The 18,728-nt window shown below is 49.1% G+C and overlaps 1 protein-coding gene across 2 annotated transcripts in view; it reads right to left on the reverse strand.

Moving 5' to 3' along the window:
* The window catches only part of RXRG (retinoid X receptor gamma), a 51,185-nt gene that overhangs the window by 30,613 nt on the left and 1,844 nt on the right, over positions 1 to 18,728 (reverse strand). Inside the window, exon 2 of one of the 2 annotated variants that reach the window (XM_013302277.3) lies at positions 8,988 to 9,123. In XM_013302277.3, the coding sequence (XP_013157731.3) occupies positions 8,988 to 9,123 (136 nt within the window). Of the gene's footprint in view, positions 1 to 5,833; positions 5,851 to 8,987; positions 9,124 to 18,728 lie in introns of those variants that run through there. The other variant, XM_055815462.1, reaches the window with a different exon arrangement.

Below are 18,728 nucleotides of genomic sequence, written 5' to 3' on the forward strand. Positions count from 1 at the left end.
CATCTACCATATCACGAAGGTGCAGCTTCCATCAGCACTTCTCAGCAAGGTGCCTTCGTAGCTTGGTCCTTGCTCCAGTCAACAAGGCATTTTCTATAAGCCGAGGTGGGATGGGGATGGTGGGGCTGCTGTGCCTTTCACAGGATGCTCGCAGCTCCTCAGGAGCCAGGCAGATCACCCGAATCCCACTTCCACTTCACTTCTGCAGATGTCACTGGCTCATTAACACTTTTTTCCAGTAGATTTCAGCCTGTTCATTGGGTCCCCTGAGAGCAGGAAAGGAAATCAAACACTGCTAAACCCAGCTGTGCTTCTATGAAAGAGGGAGAGGCAGGTTTTGCAATGCTTTGCTGTCTTCTCTAATACACGAAGATCTCATCTGTGATCTTCCTGGGGATGGCTCTCCGAGTTTCAAGCAAGTCTTGGAACAAGTTTCCATTGCTCTAAATACTCTTCATCCAGCAACCCTGCCCACTGCAATCCTCCATATCTATAATCCCCCTCAGTCACCAAGGGGGGGGGAAAAACCAACCCCGCACAAAACCCTCCCGAACAATAAACCAGACCACCTCTTTGCCCAGAGACACACTGTTCAATGCTGTGCTGCAGACATGCCTATGCAGCCTCTCCACAAATACCAGATACAGAGACATAGCCTAGGTATGGAAACTGGAAGAAATAAAGCCCAACCAAGTCTTGCTGCCCAAAGACAAAGCACCAAATGCATTTAAGATGAGCTGAAACCCAAAGATACCCTTCATTAATTGGCCATATAAAAAGCTGGGAGAAGGGGGATACAAAGACCTCACTTTACCCCTCACTGCCTCTGCCTCCACTGGTGGCTCAGACAACTCTACTCTTGATAGTCTGGGTCTGTCTCCTAAGCCATGCAGACTTCAGCATCACAGAAAGCCAACAAGTTTGTTTTGCCAGCATCTCTTTATAGATCCAACCAACACCAGTTCAAGACTCTGCCAGCCTGGTCTGTTTGACGTTCAGGGGAATAAGCTGTCTCTTTGCCTTACCGAGGCAGATACACCTCTCTCTCATCTGTTCTTGCAGCTGTTCTTGCCCTGGGACCCACCTTCCAGTGGCTGTCAAAGGGGAACAAACACAACATGAAACTCAGCCGGAATGTTCTCCCACAAGATCGGTTCCTCTCTGTTTAAATAAACTTTTTTATTTAAACTTTTTTCAAAAAACTGTTTAAAACCCTTTGCCTCCCTGTGCAGCCAAGGGGCAGGTAAGGAGCCAGCTACAGCATCATCAACGCCCTCTATTGCCTTTCAAACATTCTCCTCTCAAAAGCCACATGCTCTTCTGTACAGAACAGAAAATCCGCTGGTATTTAAAGCCATGGGAGCATGACAAAATTCCCTGTGACCCAAAGAAAGGAACAGCCCTGGATCAAGAGAAGCACGGACCACACCACACAGGGACAAGGCAGCACAGCAGCAAGCAGCAAGCACGTGAAGAATTTGCAGGGATGTGGAATGACATTTGCTGGCGCTGTCAAATACGTGCTCCCTGCCTCCCGATCTCTTCCCAGCAGAAAGAAAGAAGCGAGCACCTGCCCACAACCACTTTCTGGCCCTGTCCTTTCAAGCCTCTGAGCTGAAGGAGCATCCTCTGCACAGCAGAAGCAGAGAAAGGGCCTGGGATGACGTGGACACAGGAACACATGCTCGCATAGTGGCACTGTGCTAATGCATGCTGACTTAAGTCAGTTTATTAAAGCAAGCTCTGAAGATCCCAGAGCAGCTTCTCCCAACACAGAGCTGTCTCCTCTATTAGCAAGACATATCTCAGCTGCAAAATCTAGACCCCAGTCCCTTTTCATGTCTTAAGCTTTCCAGACCAGCAGCACAGCCTCAAAGGCTAATCTATACCAGTAAATTCACCACTCCAGGGCATGGTCCCAGGGTCTGTCCTGCTGGTTGTAAACACAGTCCCTAGCACTTTCCGCCAGATAGTTCCCAAGCACAGTTTGGGAGTCAGCATAGGCCAAGGGTTGTTTCCACAGGGAACATTGGTCATTTAAGAGTCAAGCCACACCCACACAAATCAGTCTCCCCAGGCTTATTTCATTAGTGAGGCTTTTAAATCATACCTATCCGACTAAATCCTGCAGCCGTGGAGCCTAATATTCAGGGCTGCAAAGACACAACACCTCAAACATCCCAGAAATTGTGCAAGACATCCCTCAGTGCCCCAAGTACTTCTCTGGATCCCCCTGGGCACCTGGGCCAAGTGGGAAGCTTTCCAGGAAAGCTGCTCCTCCAAGACATGGGCTACTTCAAAATCCCACAAGCAGAGCAGACCCAGGAGACACATTTACATGCCATACTTTGCCACATATAACCTCTAACCTAAGATGACACACAGCAGCAAGGAAAAATGAATACTGATGAACCCTTCGTCAGGTGAAACAGAAGAGCTAAAACAGTCAAGAGCCTCAGGTGACACCAATAGACACAGCTCTCTGACAAAAAAAACCCAAACCATCCCACTTGCAATACATAAGAGCTGCCCGGGTGCCTCTCTCTGGCTGGAAACAAAGCTAGCAGCGCAGGCTGGTCCCAGGACCCCAAGCAAGCACACCCAAAAGCAGCATCTCCATCAGTGCTCTCCACCACTCCTGGTCCTCCAGGAAGATGCACTGTTCCATGCATTCCCACCACCGGAAGGCAAGAATCTCCCAAAACTTCCCCAACAACCGTAACCCTCCTTGGAGGAGTCTTGTTCATGTCTCTGTGGAGGACCTCACACAGCTGTTCCCTCAGAGCAGCCACGTTCTTGGCCTTTGTAACAAGTCAGCAGTAAGAAAAAGATCATTTATGTCCATCACTATGTGGCAGTGAACAGGGCCAGGGCTGCCGGAGAACAGCCAGGCGAGGGCCAGCCAGTGCTCTGCAGGGATGTCTATGCAGATATCACTGCAGATTTTGGGGGCAGCCGGTCCTGGACCCGCACAGTTATCACTGGTGAAAGGTACTAAACAGTTCAGGGCAGAGGTTGCTGGGAGGTATGTGCTGGAGAAGGGCACTCGAGCACACTCTGCTCCTACCTCCCTTCTAAACAGCTACCATTTGCAGGATGAACCTTTGGCCTGGCTCCGTCTGGCTGCTTTTTACACCCACAAGATGCTCTCACCCAGCCCACGCAGCTCTGGCCTACCCCAAGTCCAGGTACCAGCCTACACACAGAAGGTAAAAATAAATACATCACAGACCCAGATTCCTACCCCAGCATCACTTTTTTGGCCTGATGAGGAAGGCAGCGAGGATGCAAGGATGCTTCACATGAAACATTATGTGATCTCTCCCTCCCATCCCAGACTCTAAAGGGCTCTTAGCTCTCCAGCCACCCACCCTATCCCCAGCTGAGCAAGCACAGCTGCCCTCGGGGCACCCGCAGCCCTGTGCGTGCAGTCAGAGACAGATGGCTTCCCGGCCAGCGCAACAGCCCTCCCCAGGGGCTGACTCTCTGCACGAGCTATCTGTCAGGGGCAAGGATCATCACCCAGCAGAGAAACAAGGCTGAGCTCTTCCCAGTTCCCTCTGCACCGTGGGCCAGCAGGGCTCAGACCCACGTGTGTGATGCAGCGGCAAGGCTGGCCCGAGTGGGACAGGCAGTTTTGCACCTCAAATGCCCGATGTGCTGGTGCAACAGTTGAGAAGCCTGTGCTGGCCAGGTGGTGACCTGCTAGGGGACAGGTCTGCAATGCAACCGCTTCCTCAGTGGGGCTCAGTGCCCCGTTTCCCCCCCCCCCAGAACATTTGGAGGGGGAGGTATTCACCTGTTCCAGGGTCACTCTTTGCTTCTGTGGCCATATATCTATCCTTAAGAAAACCCATCCTAAAGGTTGTGGCAGGCTCAGCCCAGCTGCAGGCTGCCAGCCCCCAAATGCAACCCCACCTGCCAGGCTTGAAAATCTGCCCCAAGCGCCCTGCTGTCCCCTCGTCGCCTCATGTATGCCTTTAACAGTTTGCTGGATTACCCATTGCAACTAAAATAACAAAGCTACAAAAGAAGAGGGCAAACAAACGCGATATTCTGTGGCAATTAGGGCTAAACAGGGGAAAGGGGAGCGAGGAATGAATGGACAATGGAGAGGGCAGGGACGCAGCAGCCCAGGCTCGGCAAGCTGGGCACGAACTGTCCTCGGGAGGCTGAGCCCAAGCCAGGGAGCAGTGAGCTGTATGTAAGGAAACGCAGGGAGATGAAAAGGGTTATTTAAACAAGCACGGGGCAGTCCCCACGGGGCCTCCCTGTCCGCTTGGCTTCATCACAGTGTCCAGGGAAGAGCAGCTCCTGCTTCCCCCCCCCCCGCACCAAGTCCTATTCAAGGTGGTGGGGGGACACTGGCAAGCTGTGGTGGGGTCCACTTAGAAAGGAAGGAATCCATTAATCTCCTTGGTAATTACTGCCACATATGGATTTGCACAATTACACTCTGTTAATTGGTTATTACAGGCAAGCCAGACTGATTGGGCAGAACGGTTGGGCTTTAACCCCTTTGCTGCCCCCGGGGCCGGCCAGACACCAAGGCAGCCTTCCTCCCAAAACACTGCTGTCTTATCCTCCTGTAACCTTGCTGGCTCGCTCCTATGCCAAGGACCAGCAAGTGTGGCCCCCAGCACCCATCCCATCTTTGCTCTGATGCCTTCCTTTCACCTGGGGACCCCAAGGAGACAGAACCAAGGGGAAAGAAGTGAGCCTGCGGCTCAAAATTGCCAAACTGTCCAGCTGGTTTAATCTGCTCTGGGTTTGCAGTAGACGCACCACGTACTCCCCAGGGTGCTGAGGGACTGCAAACTCAGATCTTGTTTGTTTTTAGAAGGAGATCCAGATTCCTTGTGCACTTTGACTTTGTGCCCTCAAGCCCAGCAGGGCTAGTGCCAATGAAAGGAGAATCCACCCCCAAGCCTTTCTCGGTCTCTGAACGCAGCTTCGCTGACTAGATTTGCAGTGTAATGCTTCTCTTCCTCAAAGTACTGAAAACAGAGGCTTTATTCTAGTAATAAATATATATATAACCTCAGTAATATAAGCTATGCCAAAAAAATACAGATTAAGCCCTTGTAAAACTCCAGACAGCATAAGACTTCTGACAGTTGGGCGTGGAGGCAGCCTGGCTGCCCCACACCGCAGCCGTCACCTCCAGCACCCCTCACAGGTAGCGGGCCATCCAAGACCTGGCTCCAAAATGTCTCATTCAGGATGCAACAGTGTTTCTGGAGAAAGCTTAGAAGAGGCAGGCCAAGGCAAGAGTAATTTCTGCCAGAATCATGTCAAGGGCTTCCTGTTAAAAAGCCTAACAGGAAGGTAAACGGGAGCATTGCAGAAAACCCACAGGGCAGCCGGGCCCATCTGAGGGGAGAGCTGTGCTCAGCAGCCACCGACATCAAGGACAGAGCAGGCGTTACCACCCTGGCACACCAAAGCCACCATGCTGCTGCTTGGCTTTTTGAGGCTCACACATATGTGATGCTCCTCCACAGGAGATGGCATAGAGAAACCTTTTCCAGACAGCTCATGTCGCCCAGATAGAGAAGAACTTACGTGTTGCTTGCAGGGCACAGCAATGCACCACTAGTCCCACACACTGCCTCCCCAGACTGGCACATTCAGCTTTACTCTCATTGATTGCATTATTGCAGTTTCCCAGAGACTTCCTCTCCACCCTCATTGTCACATGTGTGGATGAGCCTCGAGGTAGCACCCTACTACTCCATCCTGTCCCTTCCCCAAGGGAAGCCCAGCACCCCTCCCCAGAGGGGTAGCACTCACTTGGCAGTAGGATATTGCTCAGCACAAGCAAAGGACTTACAAGAAGAGTGTGGCAGAGCCAGGCATCACACAAGGCACATGGTGAGGATTTTCAGCTCAACTTCTGAATCACCCCAGCAAGCTACTACAGCAGGAACAAAGAGATAGCAAGCAAGATCACAGCAAGAGAACTCCATACCACCCTCTATCCTCATCCTCTGGGTAAAAAAAAAAATCTTTGGACAGCCCATCTTGGGTTTTCAGCTGAAGCAGATCAAAAGGAAACTCAAAACACCTGCAACAAACACCCACTCTTCCACCCTTGCCCCTACTGCCATCACTGCAATAACACCTGCTATAACACTCTAGGTCTAGCCTAGGAGGAACCTCCTTCTCATCAGCTAATTAAAGGGCTTTTACTGTCCTCTCTGTACTGGAAGGAGTAGGCTCAGCAATAAAAGTCTTTTCCCTAGAAGGTCACTGGAGTGACATGAAAGTTGCAGTAGGATTTGCTCCTGTTGTTTCAGCCACCTGCGATTTCCCAGCTCCCTGATTTCAATACAGAAATTTCTTTCTCATGCAAAAGCTGAACTCCAGACTCCCTGTCTGAAGGGGACCCTCTCATCTATGGTCAAGGCAGCATCTCCCATCTCTCCATGAGTGTTTTCAAGTGTGCGTGAGCTTGTCTTGGAGGAAGAGAAAGGCAGACCAGCCCCGCACCCATGAAATGCTGCTGATCTCTCCCGTAAACCAATTGCCTCTGCAAAGTTCGGAATGAATCTTCAGAGCTGTCAAAGGGAAGATCGGGCAGAACCTGCAACCACGCTTAAAAAGGTCAGCTGAGAAAAGTCAGGATGGGAAGGATGCTCGCATTATTGACAGATGCAGAGTGGAAAGGGCTAACCTGTGAGTACCTGCAAGCTGGTTTTGGCAGCACACGCTAGACTTCAACTCGGGGCTCTGTTGACTGCAGCTGGTGACAAATCCTTTGTGGATCACTTCCAGACAACTGAGTCTGGGGACTAAGCCTGAAACTGAGACTGGGGCTGAGCACCAGGCAGGGCATCTGTGTAGCCTTCCTTCACCCTGAGGGATGGGAGTAGGCTGGTGGGATGGATGCCTTTCTGGCTTTTGTGACTCAGATCAGCTTTTTAGATCTCTGAGACTAGAACATAATTTTCTCTCTGTCCATTACTTACATGCACACCTATTTGTCCAGGTTTCTGTAGGAAACAGCAGTGAGCATCCAGGCATTTGCTGGTGATTTCTCATGTATGAAGTGAATCACCCCAGTAAAAAGCCAGGGAATCTTCCAAAACTGCTGGAATTTGACTTAAACTCCCCTCAACCTGGGAACACTTTAGAGTTGAGGTATGTTGACGGTTTGGAGTACTTGTAAAAATAAATAAACAGAATTTTTTAAAATTGCAACGATTCTTCAATACCCTGGTTACAACATGGGTTCTGCCAACATGGAAATGTACCAAGGATGTCTTACAGCCATGACATTCTGCTAGAATTGCAGAGTTCATTTGGAAAGCTGTACATCAGCACTATCATCAGACACAAGCCTAGGTGGCTTTTCCAAAATGCTTTCAAGTTCATCTCTAGCTCTCACGGTGCTTTTTGCTGAAGTCCCCTTCCCCTTAGCCTAGCTCAAGGGAAGGATTTAAACCCACAGGCTCTTTGTGTGCCCCACAGGTGGCCTAAGCTGAGACCGCAGGAGGGATCTGCCAGCCCCTTGCCATGCTCAGAGCTGATAACAGCTCTGTGAGTCCTGGACATCAGCAAGTATGCCTTTGGGGCAGGCATTAGCAGTGGTAGGTGATAACAGACCCTGCTGTGCCCCACAGGCTGCCAGCACGTGCTAAGGTCAGCCATGGACTGTGCAGCTGAGGGAAGGGAGGCAGGGAGAAGAGGAGAGCAACTTCACTGAAAGCCCAAGCCAGAGCCATAAATGCTTACCCACTGCCTGCTACCTTGTCATCTTGGCATGCTGCCTGCCCGCTTGTGCTCAGTTAATCTCTCCTGGCTTTTGGGGAGCAATCCCTGCCCTCTCTGCAGTCCCTCCAGCCCTCTGATCTGCCCAAGACAAGTGGGTTTCAATTCCCAGGGTTCAGCTCCTGGTGCAAAGGTTACTTTGCGTCGAACTGGATCAATTCATGTTGTGCCACTGGTTTACCTGATATACACGAATCAGACAAATAGGGTATCTGCTGATGCTAATTGAACTTGATATTGATATGGATATGTGACGTATTTACTAAGAAAGCAGCAAGAGAAGTTGCTGTTTTAAGTTTTATGTGACCTGGAAACATATAAAGGGAAGTAAATATATTCCTTTTGGTCAGAATATTGTTACGCATATATTGCAAAGACTTCACTTGCAGCAGAGGTAGTGAAACACATTGGGTCAGGTCAAAACACAAACCAGGTTCAAAGGGATCTGAAATTAATTAGACCATTACAGCATTTTCCCAGCTAAATTCTCTGTCTTTCTCTCTCTCTGTACATATACACACATATGTTTAATATATTTGACAAAATCAATATTTATCCAGGGAGAGCTTCAGTTTTTGGAAAAAACACCTTATTAGAAGTATTCTTGTCATGGAAAATTCTTGACCAGCTTTACATGTAACTTCCACCTGTCCTTTATTAACCTTTATGAGCTGATTCCCAGAACTCCTTTAGTATAAGGCATCACAGCCTTCACCCATAAATACAGTCTCCCCTTCCGCGCCCTGAACACTTTCATTTCCCTCTGTTGCAGGAGGAAAGCACAGACTCCCAGAAAACAGGTCTGGAAGAGACCTGGCAAGCTCATCTCACCTGTCTTCCTGCCCCAAATTAGACCGGAAACCTTTGGGAACAGAGCCGCCACTTCCTCCCCCAGCCCATCCATCCCACCACATCCCCAGCACTCCTTTCCCAGTGTCTAAACTAAGCCTTCTCTCCTGCAACAGAGAGTGCAGCACAGTGCTACAACGGTTCTTTTCCAAAACCTGTGCCTGAATTAAACTCCCATAAAGGCTCCGTTCAGTCGGTCCCTATTGCTACAGGAGCAGCGTGCCCAGGAGGCTGGGCAACCCACAGCTCTTGGCAATGGCCACAGTGGTGTCCCGCCACCCCTCCGCGCCGCTGCCCAACCCACAGCTGAGCCCACAGTGCTGCTCAGCACAGCCGATTCACACGGGGTCAGGGCAAGAACTTACAGAAGTGAGGGAAGGAGCCCGTCTCCAGGGAATAAGGAGCCTGTGTGCCCGGCTGCATTTCCAACCTGCGTCCTGTCTCTTCAGCGGACTCGACCATGAAGGGAGGTTTGGGATCGGCTCTCTCAGCTGTGCTGGGCTGCTGGAGAAAAAGAGAAGTGTTTACATATTACAGAGCAGCATCCTCACAATCTGTCCTAAGTTACAAATTTACCTCCCAGACCTTGACCGGGGCTGGGGTTTCCTGTGTTTGCTCTCCAGGCTCCTGTCTCTTTGGAAAGCAGGAGGTGTTGCAATGCCACAGGAGGGCTGACTGCACAGCCTGCCCGAGAAAGACCCTACAATGCAAAGGAATTGGTCCGAAGCGGCTCTGCTGAGAAAGTGACTCCTGGAAGCACTTTCTCTTCTAACCCCAGCTCCTGAAGGAACGAAACCAAGCAAACAACTGCCATCCTGGCTGAGCATCTGCCTCAGTTCTGCTTCCCTCCTCCTCCCTGCTAGTTGATCTTTTTTCTCTCATCTGCAAGCCTTTCCACTCTATCTGATAACAAATTTTGCCTTCAAGAAGGTGGTAGTGTTAGCCTGTTAGCCACATCACCACTGGACAGTGGAGACCAGACAAAGCTGGCTTTTGCCTCACTGAAGCTGTGAGGATGGTGGGGGCAGGTGACAAGAGAGAAATGGCCTGTATGCATTCCTGAGCAGTGTCACTAGCAGCCTGTAGGTGACCTGGACAGACCCTTGTCTCCAAAAGGCTTTCAGAAGACAACCAGCTTGTGCTGTGACCAGTTTTTCTTGTGCTGAAGTTAGAGCCCCTGGCTTTGTCCCTGACCTTGCTTATCTGTTACACTCTCCAACCGTGCATGGGCGTCTGCCTGCATCTTCCCTCAGTGTTTGGATTTTGCCAGTCCAGATGAAGAAGAGTTACAAGCAAACAACATTCCTCTCCCCTGTCTGCACTGATAATCTCGGGATCTCATCTCCTCTGCGCTCCCCTTCAGGCTGTGTCAACATCACAGGGGTTGCGGAGGGCAAGATTGTTCTGACTTCGCTGCCCCATCGTGTACACTGTGTGCTGCCCAGCCCAGCACAACCACACAAAAAATATTCCTCTGGGATGTGACTCAGACCTGCTAAGGGGTTTTAACCACCTCCCTCTCCTAGATTTCTCCACATTTACAGCAACAAAACACGCAGGTCCCAGAGTGCAGAGTGATCTCAAGACTCCTCCTTCCAGAGACTTTCAGAAATTGGAGCCTCTGCATTTGCTGTAATCCCCTTGGATCAGCAGGCAGAGCATTGCTAAAGCCAAGGTGGGCCACACAGCCCCTTCTACATCAGTGCCAACAGCCAGGACATCTCCCACACCAGAAACAGCTGCAGGGAGTCCAGGCAGGCAGGGCTAGAAAGGGTGCTGAATTGCTAGTTGGTTTTGCTTGCGCTTTCAGGAAATTCTTAATCTGAAATTGTAACAAATTTCTCAAATTCAAGTTCTCATGGATCTGGAACCCTGCAGGGTATCCTGGAGTTGAGCCAGGAGGGGAGAAAAGAGACATGGAAAAATAAGATACCCTGTGGCATCAACTCTAAGCCTCTTTAGGAGCCATAGAAATCCAGGGTGCTCTCTCTGCTGTTTCTTCTCCTCACAAGCATTGCCTCTCTTACATTCTTACGCTGCCAGTGGGTAAGATGGATCCAAATCCCTCCTTTTTTTGTTGTTGCTTGGTTTTTTTGTTGTGTTTTTTTTTTTTTTAACCTAGGAAGGGCTGCCCAGCAGTCAGATTACTAGTCAACGACTCCAGATCCTCTCGAACCTGCCACTGACCTCTCAGATCTACTCAAGTTTGCCTCCCCAGTTCTCCCAGACAGCAAAATGTTCTGTGCTCTGAGCTGTGGTGCTTACATCCCTCTTGCTATCCCTTTCCCTTTCTCAGACCTAACACATCACAGCAGCTGCCAGAGCGTGGACCCACTCCAGAAATGAACCTCCAGTGTTTGGTGGCACGGCTTTAATTACACAACTGGAGCCAGAAGAAAGGCTGTGTGTGAAACACTGCTTTTTCAAAATTTTAAACCTCCACTCAGAGTACTCTGTGTGGCTGTGAGCAGAAGTAGCAGGACACGGACCCTGCAAGCACACAAAGGAGCTGAATCAATGTCTTGTTGATACAGTCTAGCAAAATCAGCTAATGATAGACAGGACTGCAGGTTTTCATATGTGAGGGAAGGATTTACAGTGATACAAAATGAATTATTTCAGCCCCACAGTGACAATACCCACTCGCTTCCTTATTATATTTTATTGATCTTGCCCTAAATACATGTGGCTGGAGGAAATGATGCATAAATTACTAACGAGTTAATTTCTTGCTCCGACACAAGCTCACAACAGTCCTTTGAAGGGGAACCAGGAAAGACAATGTGTGAAAGGATAAAGGCAATGAGACAAGCTTGGATGTAATAATCCCACGTGAATGATTATTGCTGCAACTAATGTAATCTAATAATGAAGAATTTACGCCAGATGTCCCCCAGAATATGCCAGGCAGGCTCAGGATTCAGCAGTGGATCCATTTCTAAGGAAACCTTGTTAGGACAAAAAAAAAATGTTGCTGTCTGTTCGTCAAATGAGACTCTGTAGACCTTTACAGTTAGAGTCGTAACAAAAACATGCCTTGCAAAGCTTCCTGGCAGTGCGTTCATTAGGCCTGATTGCCAATTTGTTTTCAGGTGAAGTTTAAGACATTGGGTTCAGGCTATAAAGTTCCTAACGGTCTAGGAGCTGCCCGTTTCAGAAGCTTGCCCTTACCCCAAGCCAGAGCTGCCACCAGAATTTCCCCTGCGTCTCCCTGGGCAGAGAGGGAGCTGCTGGGAGGGAAGTTGCCAGGACAGGTGAGCGAAGAGTGGAGAATCACATCATTTTATTTATTTTGAACTTGCATCCCTTTGAGTCTCACAGGGATATCCCAGACCAGAGTTGCACCCCTGTCCTGGGGCATGATGCACCCCATACATCCCCTTCCTTCTCACAAGCTGCAGCATATGGGGACAGCACATAGCACGGAAAAGGAAAACAGAGCTCTGCACCAGAGGAGTATCATGGGGGTACTCAGGCTGCTGCAAAATGGGGTCAGCTTCACCTTGGGTCATGCAATTCAGAAGCCCATTTTGCAAAGGCGTGTTGAGCACAGGCCTGGCAAAGCACTGCTGGCTATCCAGGTCCTCATGAAGACCTGAACTTGACCACATTTGATGCCCAAAGAGCAGACCACAGTTCAGATGATTTGTTATTTCAGATCCAGCACCGAATGAATGCTCTTCTAGCCCAAGTGTGAGGACAGCACTACTGACGGGCAATGATTTCCATGGCATGCTACACAATCAGCCAGACCAGAAACCTGACATCAGCGTTTCCTCTTCATTCAAAAACCCACGTAAGCTAAGTGTAAAAACAGGCACAAACCATGCTTTTCACTCTCCATCTTTACCTCTGCTGCCTATTCATCACCTCTTTGAAGGTATTTTGTATAGCCATTCCAAACACCTATTCTGGTCATGCTTTGGGGTTTGAACTGCTGTTCATAATTCCTCCTTACTAACCACTGTTATTTAAGTAGGTCTGATGGGAGGAAGGGGGAAGAGAAGCTTTAGCAAGATCCAGGTCCACTAAAACACAAGCCACTACATTCAACTTGAAAGATTTGTCTAAGCCGCATTAACTTAATTGGGACTTAACATCTTGTTCATTTGTTGTTTTTGCAGAAGACCCAGAGATCTCCACAGTGAACCTATGTGACTCCAGAAATGAGTCATGGGGACTGCACAAACATGGTTTGATTGTGTCAAAATCACAGCCACCGCGCTTCTCCCGTGATCCTCCTTTGTCAGCTAGTTTGATAGCGTAGGCTGCTTGTCTATGTTGAAATCTATTTCACGGGGGCTCTTTGATCTGAGCCTGCGTGCTGCTGCTCTGTTCTAACAGGCACACAGATGCTCCAAAGGACTTTGCAAACAATAATATAAACATAGCTGCACTTAGGACTTGCAAACCCTGATTTTAGCCAGTTTGTATGTTAGACGTCACCATACCTAGAAACAACTTACAAACAGGACCAAAGATCAGGCCTAATTTTAGTAAGCCTTTGGGCTCTGCATCCCCTGACTGTGCTTGCTTTGATGAAACATGATCATAGGATGAAAGAAAGCAAAAACCCAGCTGGCACCTGCTGGGAGGGCAGGGAGAGAGAATCTGGCAGACAGGAGGTTCCTACAGAGATTGCCAACACTACTACATGTCTGTTTTGCTTTTTGGGCAGCATGGTGAATCCAAAGGTGATAAAAATTTGGCTTGGCTGGCTAGACAAGATGTGCCCACATCAGATACCACACTCTCCCTCCTCGATCACTAACATCTCTGCACCTCTCAAGGCAGCTCCTTCTGCTGTGCTTCAAGTCTCCAGCCCCTGAGCTTCAGAGAGGATCCAGACTCTGCTGGAGTGAAGCACATATGTGGGAATAGCTGCTCCCTTATAAACAGCAGGCTAGCTGGCTGGGCTGCTCCATACCAGACATCTGGACAACCAATTTCAAATTTCAGTTTGCAGCACAACACAAGGATTGTTGTTAGAGGATATCTTTGCACCTCTGGAAACTTTGAGGTATCTGTAGTATTTTTAGGACAACAGCTTTATTTACAATTCAGTGCCATGAAAAGACAAATGTTTAACTGGGAGTGACTTTGCTCTCCAAATACTTTTGGGAAGGAAGAGTGACTCTAAAGTGAAAAAAACTTGCTGTTGTCTGAGCATCAAAAGAGGTTAGTAAAGATTCTTGACTACCCTTTCTCTCGGTCTGAAGTCCTGAAGAAAGGACTACAGCCCAGTTGTGCTCTTTAACCTAAGAGCATTTAGAGTGTTCTCTTTTCACCAGTCAGGATGCAATTTCTTTCTATAAATATCTAGTGGTTTTACTGTGCCATCGAACATGCAGGTGAGCTGGCTCAATACATTTATCAGCCGACCACCTGCAGCTTGAATGACTCATTGCCCCTGCAGCAGCAATCAGCAAGTAACATCCTCTGATGGTGGACAGGCAGACGAGTCAAACTGCTGGGCTGTAATAACCCTTGTTAGCTTTCAAAACCCATTCCTCACCCCCACTCTCTCCAGAGAAGCCTGCAGCACCTCTTTGGAGGAGTGGGCTACACGTCTAGGTGCAAAGACCTGCACCCTGGGCCCACCAGCTGGATTTGATGGAGGTGGTCTGGCCTGCTGTGCCCCTTGTGGGAAGGAAGGGGCTGCTGATAGCATTACCATGTCTGCGCTCCATCTCAGGGACCAGTGCTTGCCTGCACCGGAAACATCACACTAGGCAAACATGCAGACCTTCATGGAAGCTACAGCAATTAAGTTAATTAAGAGCTGGGGTGGTCCCATATGTTTTCTGATCTGTTGTTTTTTTAGGGCCCCTATTGCACCTGTTCCCATAGCATTCAAACACCCCAAAGGCTTAGATTTTCTCTCTCCAGACATGGGAACAGAAGGACAGATCTCCCAGAGCAGAGCAAAGGCCTGTTTGGCCTCGTATCTGGCAGCAGATAGAGAGGGCAGGAGGATAAGAACAGGACATGCTGTCATTTCCCTAGCACAGGTCCTCTCTTCTTCCCGGGAAGGTCTGAAAGCTCTTCTCTAAGGAGTTCAGCATCATCCTTCCACCATCCCTGGAGGTATTCAAAAGATGCATAGACATGGTGCTGAGGGACATGGTTTAGCAGGACTTGGCAGTGTTAAGATTTACGGTTGGACTCAATGATCTTAAAGGTCTTTCCCAACCTAAATGATTCTATAATTCTATGATTCTGTTTCAGACACAAAGTAGAGGCATGAATTTTCCAGACTTAGCCATCAGCAGTGCTGGGAAATTAAACCAAGTGCTTGTTTTTCCAGACCACAGCCTGAGTGTTAGAAGAGCTAACAGCCCCAGCCTGGGATTTCTGAAATTGCCAAAGAGATTCAGACACCAAATAAACTCCGCTGTCCGGGACCTGGGCACACAAATCCCTAGGGTTGCTTGGAGCATCCCTGAAGATGTGGGGTGCCACTGCACTGGGAACCAGCCAGGTTCTCAGAGACCCCCTGCTTTTTGTGCACAGTGCACAGCACCAATTTCCACCTGCAGTCTCACTCACAGCCTGAGACAGGGGGTTGGAATAGATGACTTCTCAGAGCTTCTCAAATCTTATTTCCTAAGATCCTCTGACAAGTTCTTTCCTCAGGTGCAAGCTCAGGGAGAAACCTGCCCTTCCAAGTTAGCTTTGCTTATTGCAAAATCTGGGGGAGTCCATGTTCCCAAAACCCCTCCAAGACAGATTGTTCACTCCTGCACAGTGCATTTCTCTGAGACAGAGTCACTTTCTAGAGCCATGCTTCAACGCTGACATGAAAGCAGAGTATCTGTCTGCTGTTTGCCACCATCTCCCTTTCCCCAGTCATGCAGGAACACAAATAAAGTACTTTAAAAGTCCATGGAGTCTCCATCACAACTCCTATCACTGACCTGCAAGACTTGCTCCCACTTGGTAGACAGGGAAGGATATTGCGAAGGGTCATTCACCATTTAACAGGCTGAGAACCAAAATCCACCCTGTGCGTGTGCAAGGAAACAGGAAGGAAAGGCAACAGGACAAAACCATTGACTGACCCATTGTGTGTGGACATGTGAGCACGCGTGTATACGTTATTAGTTTTGTCTGGCAGCATTTGAAACACTTTTCTCAGCACCTAAAGGAACTGCTTCTGAATTTAATGCAGCCAAACTGAATGAATTGCAGTCTGGAGAAAAGGGTGATCTGTGTCCGACTTCTTTTCAGCATTTACATGACTTCACTGAGCCAGATACTTGTGAGTAATTACAGTTACTTTACAAGAAACTTTTTATCTCCAGTGTGTTTTTAAAATCCAGATTTTAAACTCAGTCTTAGGAAAGGCATAGATTTTTCAATGTCCTGAGTGCTCTTCTCCTTGCACATCAGCTGAGATTTTATACCAAAAGTGAAACCCTCTACTGAGGCAGAGCAAATTAAACAGGGTGCTGAATACTCCTGAAGACAGAGGGAGTAATAGAGGGAAAGGAAAATGGACCAGATCAACCTGTACAGACCTCAGCAGCAGTATCCAGCTGCCTCGGTTCAAAAGAGCAGAGTGACAAATGCATTCAGGTGAATGGCTGGCCTGCCTTCAGTGCAAATAAGCCACCAGCCTGAGCAAACTCTGCGTGTCTGAGTCATGTGTGCAAAATTCACTGTGGCTTTACCAATTGCCCGCACAATGCAAACTGCCACTCGTCTCTCCAAGGGCATGTGGCAGGGGTTTGTCACCTCTACACCAAGCCCTGTACCCAAAAAAGCCAGGGAGAAGAGCCCAAGTGGCCAGTGAGAAGGGTCTTGCAAAACAGAGATGGAGCTGTTCTTCCCTCCAGGAAAGGAGGAGAAGCAGTGGAGAACGTGGGCTGTCTCCCTGCTCTCTCCTGCATGTCTCCATGCTGACTGCTTCATCACGGTCAAGTGCTTCAGTCAAATCCTCTGCCTTGAGTTGCAAGAGGTTACTGACACAGGTGAGTTTTTCTCCACAAGTGCCTTTAACAGAGTCGAAGAGCCTCTGCTACATCTGGTTGTTTGCAGGGGTTGTGTTGGTCAAAAGTGATTTGCTGTGAAGTAGCAAAGATCTCTATTCTTTGACAACAACCCAGCAGTTCCTAACCCATCTGCAGAGCTTTGCTCTGCTGCCTTTAGGGGCCATCCGGATCAGAGTCCAGCCTTTGGGGGCCATCCGGATCAGAGTCTGGTCTGGGAACAGCCCCGTGACACAGACAGCATCCCCTGCCCTCCACCCAGGGACGGACCTGTGGTGCCCTGGTACCAACTGAGGCGATGGAGGAGGAGGAGGAAATACAGGGAGGACCAGAGAGAGCCCTTTCCCTCTAAGGACAGGGCTTTTAGGACTACCCCCACTGTCTTTCTACTCAAACCATATCATTTCCCCATGGGATATCTTTGTTTTTCATGTGAAGCCAGCATTTCACCATGTCTGATTTTTATGTTATCTGGATTGTTTGTGCTAACATGAGATAAGGTGAAGCAGGGATGTTGCTGTTCCATGCAGCGTGGGCTGCGCTCTATTTTCCTCTTGGTTTAGGCCAAGCTGCGCTTGATTTCCCAAGATCCCAAAGTGAATACATCCTGCTTGATTGCAGCCCCTCCTTTCCCAGGAATCATCCTGTGGAATAAACCCTGAATAAAGTGTTTCCTGTCTCCCCTTTAATGCTGTTCCTTCCACCCAAGCACTCTGTGACCCAAGGCCTGCTCCAGAAGGCATGGATTCAGTGCGATTCCTTCTTCCTGCCCATTCAGAGGCTGTCAAAAGCCCAAAATGACAGCACTGGAGTGCCAGAAGCAAGCAAGTCACCTGCAATTTCACACCTGCCATAGCTGCTTTCATGGCAGCTGGCGAGGCGAGAAGTTGATGAAAGTCCCACTTGGCCCAGGCTGAAAGTCAAAGCAACTGTTGGGCTTTTCAGGGAACGTCCTTCCCTGAAGTAGGAAGGCAGGTAGAAAACCTGCTGGCAGCTGCCCGGGGGCATCTGCTGCCTTGCTGAGGAGGCATTTGTGCTTTTTGCATGCTGTCCTGTTCTTGGCAGCAGCTTCCCTGAGCTGGAAAAAGCATTGGCCATCATCAGCTGTGGAAACAGTTTCTGGGCTGTGGATTTCTTTCTCAACACTGGAGTCACAGCTGAACTGCGTTGGCCAAGTCTGCCTCCCTTCTAGGTGAGATTTAACAGTGCCAGGTGAGCAGTGATAACTATCCAGTAGGTTTTGACTCCACTGGTCAAATCTAACCTGCAATTTTGCTTGTTCTTTCCTAAAGGTATGCATGAGAGAGGCTGTAAACCAGGCTAGGGAGCTTCACAGCACAAATCTGCAAATGCTATGACAGGCTGGGCTCTGGTGCCTACTTTTCTGCCCTCCACCAAGCTCCTGCTGCCATGGGCAAGCCCATGCTGTATTTCTCATTTGATGCGAGTTACAGCTCCCAGGAAGCAGTGATCTTGTGGACCTTTCTGTCCCTGGCCAAGAGCTCTCCATGGCAACTTGCTCCTTCTAGGTCTATGGGCTGAAGACCCCTCACCAAATACCCACCAGCAGCCAGACATTAGCAGCATGCTCGAGCATAGAGAAGGGAGCCAGACCCCTGCAAGAACCAGGGGAACCCAAACAGGAACAAGACTCAGGACAAAAACTGCTCACAGAGGCTTGAGTATGTTGCATTGCACAGACATAATGTCACAGCCTGGTCTCCTGGCCCTAATATCCTCTGACAGCTCCTAAAGCACGAGCTGAGCAGGTTGGTGATTCAATCATGACACCAACTCCTGTGGAAATTGCTGCTTCAAACTTCCTGCTACCAGTTTTCAGCAAAGCATGCAAGGAGCTGCAAAGATGTGCAGTCTCCAGAGCCTGTAGCAGTGACTTATCTTCATAAGTGAAGAACTGCTGGCCAAATGCTGGGTCCAGTCCAACCCCTGAAAAAACTGGAGCTTTAGAAGGCAACATCAGCCAGCCCCTGGTAAATGACTGCTTGTTTGATGGCTAATTGCTTATGAAAACAGAAGGCACAAACCAAATCTGGGCAGATCTTATGCTGTTCGTATCACTAAGGGCCACAGAAACACCCACCCCAACTCAAACAC

The sequence above is a fragment of the Falco peregrinus genome, chromosome 10 (assembly GCF_023634155.1).
Source record: "Falco peregrinus isolate bFalPer1 chromosome 10, bFalPer1.pri, whole genome shotgun sequence".
NCBI classification, from domain to species: Eukaryota; Metazoa; Chordata; class Aves; order Falconiformes; family Falconidae; genus Falco; species Falco peregrinus.